The sequence below is a fragment of the Equus przewalskii genome, chromosome 29 (genome assembly GCF_037783145.1).
Source record: "Equus przewalskii isolate Varuska chromosome 29, EquPr2, whole genome shotgun sequence".
Taxonomy (NCBI): Eukaryota; Metazoa; Chordata; class Mammalia; order Perissodactyla; family Equidae; genus Equus; species Equus przewalskii.
In genome coordinates, this window is record NC_091859.1 from 41,832,581 (window position 1) to 41,845,336 (window position 12,756).

General features: G+C 55.8%; 1 protein-coding gene across 3 annotated transcripts in view; it reads right to left on the minus strand.

Annotated features, from left to right (window-relative positions):
• Window positions 1-7,134, minus strand: part of KIAA0930 (KIAA0930 ortholog) — a 45,940-nt gene extending 38,806 nt beyond the window's left edge. For 2 of the 3 annotated variants that reach the window (XR_011534688.1, XM_070600014.1), the window contains exon 1: window positions 6,889-7,130. Coding sequence is in view for 2 of the 3 variants with exons in the window: in XM_070600014.1 (XP_070456115.1) it covers window positions 6,889-7,102 (214 nt within the window). In the remaining variant the exon portion in view is untranslated. Of the gene's footprint in view, window positions 1-6,888 lie in introns of all 3 variants that reach the window. The other variant, XM_070600015.1, reaches the window with a different exon arrangement.
• Between the last annotated feature and the right edge of the window lie 5,622 nt (window positions 7,135-12,756).

Genomic DNA, 12,756 nt, shown 5'->3' on the forward strand with positions numbered 1-12,756 from the left:
CAGGCTCGGGTGGGGGAGGCGGCAGGGGCCAACGCAGCTGATTACCCTCTCCCTTTGCAGAGCTGTCCCTGCAGCTGTGACCCATGGTCTCTTCAAAGTGTGAGATCCAAAGTCCTCAGGGTTCTCTGAAAGGTGTCAGAGCGTCTGCCTCAGGAGAGAAGCAGAGTAGCAGCCTCCTGGGCTGCTCCAGCCCAGAAACAGATAGAGCCGGAACCCACAGGCCTTAAAAATAGGCCCAGGAACCGAAAGACACACCGCTACCACTCAAACGGTCACACTTCCTCCCACCCCCCACCCCCGCCCCTGCACTGGCCCAGAACCAGCTCTGCCCGCCTCAGGGCTGGAGGGCCCAGGGCCCCAGGGAAACTGTCCCCGGTGACTGACAGCAGTCTGAACTTCGAAGCGCGAATCTAACCCTAACTCCACGTGCAGGCGCTGGGCCCGATGCTCTGCATCCTTTATAATGGCAACGGCACACAGGGTCAACTCTGTGCTGCAGCTTGTGCTGGACCTGTATCTGCTGCTTCTCACTTATCCTCAAGTCGCCCAGTGAGGCTGTCTGTCACTTCTCATACCGTTCCTATGACCCTGTGGACTTTGGTGTCTCCACTTTACAGATGACAACGCAGAGGCCCCAAGGGTGGCACGCTTGGGTCCCAGAGTCTTCCCCTCCAGCCACATCTCCCAGTAAACCCCTCACCCCACCACGTACGCCCAGCTATACTGCACTGGCAAAACAAAGGGCCGGGCCGAGGCTGTGCAGGCCTCTTCCCCATTCACAGGGCAGCGTCGGGAATCTGGCACATGTAGGTGTTCATGTGGAGAAGAGGCTCATGGGAAGGCATTTCCCCTTCGTTCCTTCTGGCTCATTCCATGAACTCTGGGCAGGCCACCTGCATGTGACAGGCCTCAGCTAGAACCCCATGGATCCCAGTTCTGCCACCTCCCAGCTGCATGACCTGGGACGAGCCACTTTCCCCTCTGAAGCTTGGTTTCCTCATCTATAAAACAGGGTAACACAGAAGCGGCCTCTCCGGGAGGCAGACCTCCAGCACCGCTGCGGGCACGGGGCGGCTGGCACCAGTGGACGTGCAGTGTCCTCTGCGCTAACGGCCTCTCGGGAGCAGCCGTCCTACAAGTCAAATGCCCGCAAAGCTCCCTCAGGCCAGGCCAAGGAAGTGCCACATTCTCAGCTGGGCAGTCAGGGCCCCAAACCACTGCTCCAGCTGCACCTCCCAGTTTCCCTGCAAGCTGTTAGCCTCTCCTCTTCCGTCCAGGTAGGTCCTGCCCGGCCACAGCCCCTCTTAAAGGCCACGTGTAGCACAAATGCCCTGCTCAGCCATGGTGGCTCCCTTCTCCGTGCCCCCTCAGAACCTCACACCTCAACAGGAGCCCTTCGTCAATCCACGCTGTGCCAGGCAGCTGTGCACACCTGTGACGGCTGGGCCACCAGCCCCGAGGACAGGTGTGGGAGGGCTCCACCACTGCCAGGAGCTCAGGCTGACAGCTGTGCGACCAGCGTCATGTCACTGCACCTCTAAACCTGTGTTTCCTCATTAGGACAAAGAAAGAGGATCATAACACCCACTTTATACGATTATTTCAAGGATAAAAGGAAATAGTGGATGTAAAACACTCCAGAGAGAGAATTCCCCAGGCCACTTAGAGTAGGCAATGGCCCAGTATAAATGGCTCTAAAAATGCTCTGCACAGATGCAACAAAAGCAATACTAAGAGGTAAATTTATAGTGATAAATGCTGACATTAAAAAAAAGAGAGAAGGAAGGCCAGTCCCAGTGGCCTAGTGGTTAAGTTCAATGCACTCTGCCTCGACAGCCCAGGTTCAGTTCCTGAGCATGGATATACACTGCTCCATTAGCAGCCATGCTGTGCTGGTGGCCCACATACTAAAAAATAGGGGAAGACTGGCATGGATGCTGGCTCAGGGCGAATCTTCCTCAGCAAAAAAAAGAAAGACCTCAAATAAACAAACCAATTTTACACCTCAAGGAACTAAGAAAAGAAGAACAACTAAGCCCAAAGTTTTCAGAAGGAAGGAAACAATAAAGACAGGAGTAGAACATGACATTCTCATCAGGCCATGTGGAGGCAGCGTCCCACATGCCACAACTAGAAGGACCCACAACTAAAATATACAACTATGTACAGGGGGATTTGGGGAGGAAAAAAAAAAAAAGAAGATTGGCAACAGTTGTTAGCTCAGGTGCCAATCTTTAAAAAAAATAAAAGACTAGAGTGAAATAAATCAAATAGAGAGTAGAAAAATAGAAAAAAATAAAAATAAGAGTTGGTTTTTTGAGAAGAAAAATAGACAAACCCTTAGCTTGACCAGGAAAAACAGAGCAAAGAGTCAAATAAAATCAGCAGTGAAAGAGGAGACAATGTAACAGATTTCTCAGAAATAAAAAGGACCGTAAGAGACTGTTAGGGGGAGATGTTTGTCAAGTAAGCTGATTTCTTGCTTAGCCACACCACTGCCATTGTGGAAGCCTGGGTTCCACTGTATTATGTAAGTGAGATGTGTGTCCAAGACACACGTTTGTACATTAGTACCCAGCAAAGATAAGGAGAAAGGCAGGGCCCAGGAAGATTTGTCTGCCCTCGAGAAGAAGTGTTGGGTTTTTTTTTTTAAAGATTTTATTTTTTTTTCCTTTTTCTCCCCAAAGCCCCCCAGTACATAGTTGTATATTCTTCGTTGTGGGTCCTTCTAGTTGTGGCATGTGGGACGCTGCCTTAGCGTGGTTTGATGAGCAGTGCCATGTCCGCGCCCAGGATTCAAACCAATGAAACACCGGGCCGCCTGCAGCAGAGCGCACGAACTTAACCACTTGGCCACGGGGCCAGCCCCAAGTGTTGGGTTTTGATTCAGCAGGTGACAGGCTTGTTGAAAAAGGTGGCAAACACAAAATAGAAGAGAGAGATGAGAAAACATATCTGAGCATAACTACCATTTCCTGTTCGTTTCATTCCTCCTCTTTGACAAAACTGCTATACAAAATATGTCCGTGTCCATATGTTGCTGGGGTTAGGTCTGCTGGAATCAGCGCTCCATCAATGAAGTAAATTTCTGAAAAAAAAAATGCCCTGCCCAGGCCAGCACAAAGACAACCTTGAGGTGGGCCCCTCCCCTCACGGCACCTCTCCATGACCCACACCAGGTCCTGGGGCCAGGTCATGGCCACGTGGTCTGATTGAATGTCAGACGTGCTGCCCCTGTTGAAAGGGAGCCGCCTGCACAGCACGCCTGGGCTGGGCCCAGGGCCCAGGAGGAAGTGTCAGGCTATGTCCACCGTTGGTCCAGATGTCTGTACCACACAACATCTGGGCACTGGACCTGACTCTTCCCAGCTCAGAGATTCTGGAGGCCCAAAGCAGCTGCCTCACCCCACCAGCTTGGTCCCTCTGGTCCCTGGAGCCACAAGCAGTGTCCTGCGGCTAAAGCACCGAGACCCTGCTTGGGGCGGCCACAGCTCGGTTGCCTCCAGGAAGGTGTCACTTTGGCTAAGTCACCTGTGTACCTGGCTTCTCTCCCTGCTCAACCGCACCCTCCTACAGGGCAGGGATCAGGGCCCATGTCCCCACCTGGCCCAGAGCAAGTGCTCAAAAAGATGCTTCCACCACCGAGGCTGCAGTAGACGAGATTCAGAAGTCAGGTTGGCTCTACACAGTGCCTTTGATCATGACAGGCAAGTGACGACCCCCGAGTGGGGGGGCCAGTCGCTTTCCTCCGTCTCCTAGACAGACACTGTGATTCAGAAATGACAACAGCTTGTCCAGGGTCAAGTTCTTCCACGAGAGGCTCCCTTACACCTTCAAAACAACCTCAGAGGACGTGGCAGGGCTCTGAGTAACCCAAGCCTCAATTACACAACAACAACAAAAACCTGGGAGCTTTAATTCATAAATGGAACAGGCTGTCAGAGCTGGAGAGTGGAGATGAGCGGCTTCCACGATCCACGGGACGTACAAGGGCTCTGGGCCAGCGTTCTAGGTTCACGGCTGGGTGCCCGGGCCAACCACTTGGGCCCAACTCTACTTTGAGTAGCAAGTCACTCTTAAGCTTACCCCGCTCTGAACATCACATTTCTCTTCTGAAGCATAAGAGATGGCCAAGGTGAAGCCTTCTAAGAGATTAAGATTCCACGCTCCTTGGCCATCCACACCCTTCACTTCCCAGTCCAGAAATTAACCTCTCATTCGTTTGCTAAATGTTTACTGGGCCCTGAGGAGACTCAAACTAGGCAGTGCCCTCGAGGGGCTCACTTGGTAACTGGGGAGACAGCCACACAGACCATTACAATGCCACAATCATCCAGACCATCCAGCCGAAATGCACCCGATACATGAGCGTGCAGGCAGCGAGCGACCAGGGCACGGAGCAAGGGCTCCCAAGCCGCAGCCTCGGAGCCGAGGTTTGAAGGGACCTGCAGGCGTCTGCAGGGCAGGTGAGGAGGGGCTGGTGTTCCAGGCAGAGAAGAGAAGAGGCACAAAAGCACAGGGCCTCAGAGCACTACAGGGACTGAGTGCAGGAAGGGCAGGGGGTGAGACAGGGGGACCAGCGTGCGAGGGAGGGCCGGAGGCCAGGAGCGGGGCACGGGAATATTGACCACCAGGCTCTGCTCTCTACCTACTCTGGGCCTGTTCTCCTCCCCAGAAGCAGCGCCATAGGCACAGCAAGGCCAGGCTGGGGACACCTGGGCGGGGCAGGGTTGGGGTGGGGCCAGCTCTGGGGTGAGACTGACCAAGGGTCCATCCCAGCTGTGCCACTTTCTCACTGGCTGTCCCTGGGCAAGTCTCTTGCCTGTCTGAACCTCAGGCTCCTGGTCAGTGAGATGGAGACGCTATTCCTATCTGGCAAAGTCAGTATCAAACTGAGAGAGTCTGCACAAAGCACCTGTCACAGAGTAAGTGCTCAGTAAATGCCAGGTGCGAGGACAAATGACTGTTGTTCTTAGGGGATGGCCCTGCTGGCTCCTTGGGGTAGGGACTGTCTTACAGGGGAGAGAAGCCGCGCAGAGGTCAGAGGACAGCAGGAACGTGTTGACAGGGGAGGCGCGAGGGGCTGCCTGGAGCCGCTGAGCGAACAGGGCTGAGGGGCCTGGAGCAGATGGTCCCTCAGACCCCTCCCCTTCCAGACATCCTGTGCCAGGTGGCAGGTGGGCCTGGCATGCAGCTGGCACCCAGTAGGTGCTCAGTGATTGCTGAATGAATTAATGAGGACTCTTTAATTTCTGCTCAAAACTAAGTCGTAGCACCTTTTCAGAAAAGAAACAAGAGAAAACTATGTCGTCGTCCATCCCCAGCTTTAGGCACCCCCACCCTCACGTCCATCCCCCCTTGAGGAAACTGCATTCCTGGGCAGGCTGGGCTGCGACCCGCTCACTGAGGGACTGTTGGGGAAATGTCTCAGCTAAGCCTGCCTCCCACAAAAAGGAGGACTCAAATGTATTTCCTCTCCCCACCCCAGCCTCCAGGGTGTGGCCTGCCAAGGGGCCTGGATGCCTGGGGCTGCCCAGTCCCTGCTGCCATGTGACCTGACTCAGTCTCCCCAAGGGTGAATGAAGGGGGGGACTGGTAGACTCTCCAAGGCTTCATTGCCTTCTCCACAAGGCAGCTGCCCCCTCAGGAATCCCCAGCCCAGCCTGGGGATGAGGGTGGGGCGGGGGAGGGCTGACAATGTGGTATGAAGTCATTCCCGCGTGAAGAAGGGAGGGGTCTCTCCTGGAGAAAATGACAAACCCGACACTACAGGAGGGGGCTCCTCCTGCTTCAGTCTGGGCACGATCCATCAGAGCATTACCTCACACCCAGCCGAGCCCGGAGACCCCACCCACACCTGCAGTTCCAGGCTCCTCAAACAATACCAGGGCCCCCAACCGACCCAACCAAGCAGACGCGCGACTTAAGGCCTGCTCAGAGCAGATCACACCCAGGGGGGTGCAGGCCCTGCTCCCTCCGCCAAGAGGGTGGGTTCAGGGGGCCACCGCCCAACAGGTCTCCAGTCAGAGCGAAGGGACAGCACAACTGGCCGGTGCCGAGGGGAGACAAAGGCTTCAGGAAGCCGGAGACACGGCCCTCCTCGTGAGCTGGGGACGGCGGCCGGACTCGCTTGCAGGGAGGTCCGCCCGAGCGCCCCGGGGCCCTGGCCCTGCCCACGGGCTGTCTCCCCGAATCCAGCGCCCACACTCTCTGCAGCAGCACCGAGAGCCCAGAAAGGGCTTCCTGCGGAAGGAAGGGGGCCGGCAAAGCCACGCAGAGGGAGGAAGGGGACGGACAGACACCCGCACAGACGGACAGCGGGAGACACCAAGTGACCCGGGAAACAGAAAAAGACACAGGGACACGAGCGTGAGGGGCCGCTCTTGGAACCAAAATCAGAGACGGAGACACCGGCACAGGAAAGACCCAGACGCGGGGACCTGGGGGCTTCTGGAGGAGGACACGACAGGCAGGGCGCTCGAGAGACACGCACAGAGACACGCAGAGACAGAGACGCACAGAGACACGGGCAGAGACAGAGACACGCAAAGACAGAGATACGCGCAGAGACCGAGACGCGCAGAGACACACGCACAGAGACGGAGACACACGTAGAGACAGACACGCAGAGATAGAGACGCAGTGAGACACGCAGAGACGGAGACACACGCAGAGACAGAGACACACAGAGACAGAGACACACGCAGAGACGGAGAAACGCGCAGAGACCGAGACGCACAGAGACAGAGACACACGCAGAGATGGAGACACGCGCAGGGACAGGCACGCAGGGACAGAGACGCAGAGAGACACGCAGAGAGGGAGACACGCGCAGAGACAGCGGGGACGCGCACACCGCGACGCTCCGGCCGCGGCCGCCCCACTCACCGAGGCCGCAGACCTCGCGGCGCAGGCTGAGGCGGCCGCGCTCCTCCGCTATGGCGCGCAGCATGTGCTGCAGCGAGCGCTCCTCCGCCTCGGCGCCGCCCGCAGGCTCGGGGGACGCGGCGGCAGGGGCGGCGAGGGCGGGCGGCCCGGCCCGGATCCCCGCGGGCGCGGGCGCCGAGGCGCAGGCCCGGCCCGGCGGCCGCGCGGAGGCCATGCCGGGCCCCGGCTCATCGCCCGCGCCGCGCCCGCGGGGGCCCCCGGCGCGCCCCGCCGCCCCCGCGCCCGCCCCGCCGCCGCCCGCCGCCAGCACCAGTGAGGCCACAATCCACCTTTGTGCGCGTCGCCGCCGCCGCCCGCGGAGCCCAGAGAGGCGAGCGCACCTCCGCGCCGCCGCCGCCGCCGCCCGCGCGCCCCGGGGCAGACACCGCCCCGCCCGGCCCCACCCCCGGGCCGCCCCGGCCCCGCCCCGAGCCGCCGCCCGCCCCGCCCCCTACCCAAGGCGCCGCCCCCGGCCACCTCCTGATTCGCCTCCCGGCCGCCCTAACCGGCTCCCGGCTCCCCAGGCCCCGCCCCCTGCCCAAGGCTCCGCCCCCCCCGCCGCCACTGGCCACCCCCTGACTCACCTCCCGGCCGCCCTGACCGGCTCCTGGCTCCCCAGGCCCCGCCCCCTGCCCAAGGCTCCGCCCCCCCCGCCGCCACTGGCCACCTCCTGACTCACCTCCCGGCCGCCCTGACCGGCTCCCGGCTCCCCAGGCCCCGCCCCCTGCCCAAGGCTCCGCCCCCCCCGCCGCCACTGGCCACCTCCTGACTCACCTCCCGGCCGCCCTGACCGGCTCCCGGCTCCCCAGGCCCCGCCCCCGTCACCTCCAACCCCGCCTCGGACCGACATGGCCCCGCCCCCGGCCCGGCTGCCTCGGGCCACAGTCCGAGCCGGCCGGGTCCCTTCCTCCACCCCCGGCCCGTTATGGCCCCGCCCATTTCCAGGCAGCGGGCCTCCGCCGGCCTCCGACGCCCGCCACGCTCTTCCTCTAAAGGCTCACGGGATCCCGCCTTGACCGCTCGTCCATCGTCTCTTCACCCACCCTGGCCCCTCCAGACCTGCGTCCACCTTCTCCAGGCCCTTCCCCCACGGCCCTCCCCAGACCGACCTCTGCTCCTGAAACCCCTCCAGCAATTTGGCCCCTCCCATCGCCCCTTGGGGACCTGTCCCCCCACCCCCCACCCTCCCGCCGCTGCCCAGCGCAGGAGTGACTTTGTTCCCCGCCGTCCTCATTGTCACCCTCCACTCCTCCATCAAGTTGCCAAGTCCAGTTTCCGCTGGAAACTTCGTCCGCAGAACCGAGAAAGAGGTGAACCCCCCTCCATAAAGAGGTCTACTGGGGGGCACGATGGCAAAGTCCTTCCCGTCCCCGCTGACTCCTTTGCCTGGCACTGTGCAGGGTGTTGAGAAGGGCTCTGAGCCTCGGTTTCCTCAACTGTACAATGGAGGTCTTTGCCAGTATTGATTAGGTATGAGCGGGGGGTTGAGGGGCGGGGAGGTAAGAGGTCAGCTGGGCACTGGTTCTGATGGCCAACGCCCGGCATCCATCCGTGTGCGGGCCTCTGCTGATAGAGGAAGACCCAAGAGAAGCAGCCGGAGGTCCCCTGGTGGCTCACTTTCAGGAACGGGGAGATGGAGATGGAGAGAGTGCTGGGGGGTCCCAACTAGCTAAGTCTCCAACATCCTCCCCCGGCAGTCACCTTGGCCTCCACTCCTCAGACCCAGACCCATCAGGGAAGGTCCTTCCTCAGGCGCCACCCCCCTTCCAGTCTTCCCATCCTTGTAAAACTTGCTTCCTCATTACCTTTGGGTTCCTGTGTCGCCTCCTCAAAGAGCCTTCCCTGACCACCCTACCAAAAACGACAACTTCCCTCCCTCTCTAGCCCCTGCCCTGCTTCTGGTTAGGCTTGGCCAAGGCATTTGTGTTCTTATCTGCTTCACAAACTCCCTTTCCTGCACGCGTCCCACACACACAGGGTTACCTCCGCAGATTCTGTGCCCTAGAACCAGCGTTGAGCCAACTCATCCCACTTTTCCTGGCATCCAGCCCAGGGCAGATGCCAGAAAACATTTGTTGAATGAAGAAATGAATATTGCTTGGGCTCTCTCCTTTTATTTCAGTAATACTCCAGGTATTGTCCACATAGGGAATTTTTAAATGTCGACCAGTGTCGAGTTATATTTTGGACTTGAAGAGGGCATGAGCAGGCCCATTAGGGCATATTCTATTTCTTTATCTGGGTACTGATTACATGGTGTCGTCAGTTTACAAAAATTAAACAAGCTGTAACTTCATGATTTATGTACTTTTCTGTATATAAATATTCAGAATATAAAAATGAATTAAGAATAAAAAGATTTAAAGTCCTTGAAAAAATTCTGTTTAGCCATATTTCCTATAACAATGAAAATGCTCTTTTCTGCGAAGGTGGGAATATGCACTCTTAGAGAGACCACTGAGAAAAAAAAGAGTATGTAGGCAGAATAATGGCCTCCAAAGATGTCCACACCCTAAGCCATGGGACCCGTGACTAGGTGGTACCTTACGTGGCAGAGTGAACTCTGCAAATGTGGTTGAGGGTACAGACTTCGAGAGGGAGAAATTATCCTGAATTATCTACAAGTGCCCAATGTAATCACATAAATTTTTTAAATTGGTAAAGGTTTCTTGGCTGTAGTCAGAAAGAGATGTGATGGCAGAAGAATGACCAGATAAATGCAACATTGCCGGCCTTAAAGATTGGAGAAGGGGCCACAAGTCAAAGGATACAGGGGCTGGCCCGGTGGCGTATCGGTCAAGTTCACGTGCTCCACTTCAGGGCCCGGGGTTTGCTGGTTTGGATCCTCATCGTGGACGTACATATCCATCATCAAGCCATGCTGTGGCAGGCATCCCACATATAAAGTAGAGGAACATGGGCACAGATGTCAGCTCAGGGCCAGTCTTCCTCAGTAAAAAGAGGAGGATTGGCAGCAGATGTTAGTTCAGGGCTAATCTTCCTCACAAAAAAAAAAAAAGAATGCAGGCAGCTTCTAGAAGCTGGAAAAGGGAAGGAAATGGATTGTCCATCAGAGCATCCAGACAGGAACCAGTCCCACCTGTGCCTTGGTTTTAGCTCCGTGAGACCTCATAGAACTTCCAACCTATACAACTGCAAGCTAATAAATTTGTGTTGTTTCAAGGCACTTAATTTGCATTAATTTGTTATGGCAGCAAATACAGTGAGGAAACCTGAGATGAAGAGAATCACGTGAGCTCTCAACTCAAGAGGTTTATTTTGCAAACAACTCTAGAGCAATAATAAAGCAAAGTTTAGCAAAAAGAAAAATCACCATAACCCAATGACTTTCATAAGTCAGCTGCTCCATTTTTTTAGCGTTCCCTCCTGGTATGCCTAACCACCATTCTCATGTGTATGATTGTGACTGTGGTGTTGATGGTTCATGTTTTTATCTCTAAATGTTGGGGCTGATCTTATTCTAGAGCCAGACAGAACAAATGCTCCCTGGGGCCAGCCTGCTGGCATAGTGGTTGAGTTAACATGCTCTGCTTTGGCGGCCTGGGGTTCACAGGTTTGCATCCTGGGTGTGGACCTACAGAGTGCTCATCAAGCCATGCTGTGGTGGTGTTCCATGTACAAAATAGAGGAAGGTTGGCACAGATGTTAGCTCAGGGCCAATCTTCTTCAAGCAAAAAGAGGAAGATTGGCAACAGATGTTAGCTCAGGGTCAATCTTCCTCACCCAAAAAGGAACAAATTTGGGGCTGGCCCAGTGGCATAGCAGTTAAGTTTGTGTGTTCCCCTTCAGTGGCCCAGTGTTCACCAGTTCAGATCCTGGGTGTGGACCTATGCACCACTTGTCAAGCCATGCTGTGGCAGGCGTCCCACGTATAAAGTAGAGGAAGATGGGCACAGAGGTTAGCTCAGGGCCAATCTTCCTCAGCAAAAAGAGGGGATTGGCAGTGAATGTTAGCTCAGGGCTAATCTTCCTCAAAAAAAAAAAAAAATGCTCCCAGAGAACTCTTCTCCCATTTTCTAAGTGGGCGAAAGGCCCAGGGACTTAGAGAAGGTTAGAGAATATTTGTTAGAGAAAGTGCCAGTTCAGCTGAGAGCTGCTGGCCACCAATTTTCTCTTCTCTGGTCCTCGGTTTACTCTCTGTCCGATGGTGGGCAGGACAGGATGATCGCTGAGACCTCTCCCGGCCTTAATGTTCTTCGAGTCTATTAGTTGGGCTCCAATTGTTCGTCTTTTCTCCTTGGTCTCCAAGAGGAAAAGACAGTCAATTCCCCAGCACAGGGCAGGCGAAAACACCCCCACCTCAGCTCAGTGACCACATGTTCCAAGGGGCAGGTTCAAAGGCCCTTCCTCTCACCCCTGATAACCCTTTAAACTACTTTTTGAGGCCATGTGAGTGTGTTGTTAGCAGCTTCCCGGCCTGACTTCTCCCTTCTTATGACTCATGGTTCTCCTTTGCTTGGAATCCCTATTTCTCAGCCTTTTTTTCATCCAGAAAATTTAATCCAAACACCCCAAGTAGGTTGCAACAGCCCCTCCAACACTGGTTTTTTCTCACCTGCTCCCAAGGTGGGGGAACTACCTGAAAAGGGCCCGCACCTCCCTCCCCCGTCCTCCAGCCTCCACCTCGCGCCCGGCACACGCCAAGTATTTTCTCAGCCGCGGCTGTTGACAGAAGTTCCATTGTTAACACTCCACTTTATTTTTTCTTTAGTAGTTCCTTGCTAAAATTCCCCTGGGGGGGTAACCTTAAAATTATTGTTAGGCACCGACACGTCAGTGAGAATAAAGGATTCAGAGAGATTTTGAAAGAGGAAGTACCTGATGGCACTGGAGGTTGGGAAGATACATACCAACGTTTCTTAAGGAACTGCTTCATGCCAGAAGCTTCATGAATGTGGACAAGTGTAATCCTGAGCCTTGGAAGGCAAATCGTGTTGTTTTCATGTGTCAGGTAAGACAACCCGGCGAGGCTGTCACGCTCAAGATCACACAGCAAGTCAGACCTGGAGACAGGATTCTGACCCTCTTGAGGCCAGGAAGGAAGAGACACCAATGTACACACCATCTGGCATTAACTCATTCCTCTCCTGCTTTCAGGAGGGAAAGCCCCGTGGAGAATGGATGTTGGATGATAAGTTTGTTTGTTTGTTTGTTTTTAGGAAGATTAGCCCTGAGCTAACACCTGCCACCAATCCTCCTCTTTATTTTTTTTGCTGAGGACGATTGGCCCTGAGCTAACCTCCGTGCCCATCTTCCTCTACTCTATATGTGGGACACCTGCCACAGTGTGGCTTGATAAGTGGCGTGCAGGTCTGCACCTGGGACCCAAACTGGTGAACCCTGGGCCACCAAAGCGGAGCATGCAAACTTAACCACTGTGCACCAGGCCAGCCCCGGATGATAAGTTTTGAAAGGAGAAGGCCCACGTCATGGAACCACAAGGCAGTGGGGTCATTGCCAGGAGGTACAGTTGCAGGGTGCCTAAGGTCAAGGGCGGGGGGGCAAGTGAAATGTGGGCAGGGATGAAGTAGGGAGAGGCTTTGAACCATCAGGAGGAAGATCTGGGACCAATGCAGTTAGAGCTTGGGCAAGTCCCTTCTGCTCCAGAGCCCCCAGCCTCCCGCCTGTCGAAGAGGAGGCTGAACCAGATGCCCCTTGGGCCTTTCCAACCAGGACATTATGGGAGTTATGTAGGGTGAAGCCGGGCGGGGAACCAGAGAACCTTTTCTCAGCTCTCCCGGGCTCCTGCTCTCGGACCTGCTGCCTGGAAGTCACTTGCTCATCCATAAACACGCAGCCTACAAGATG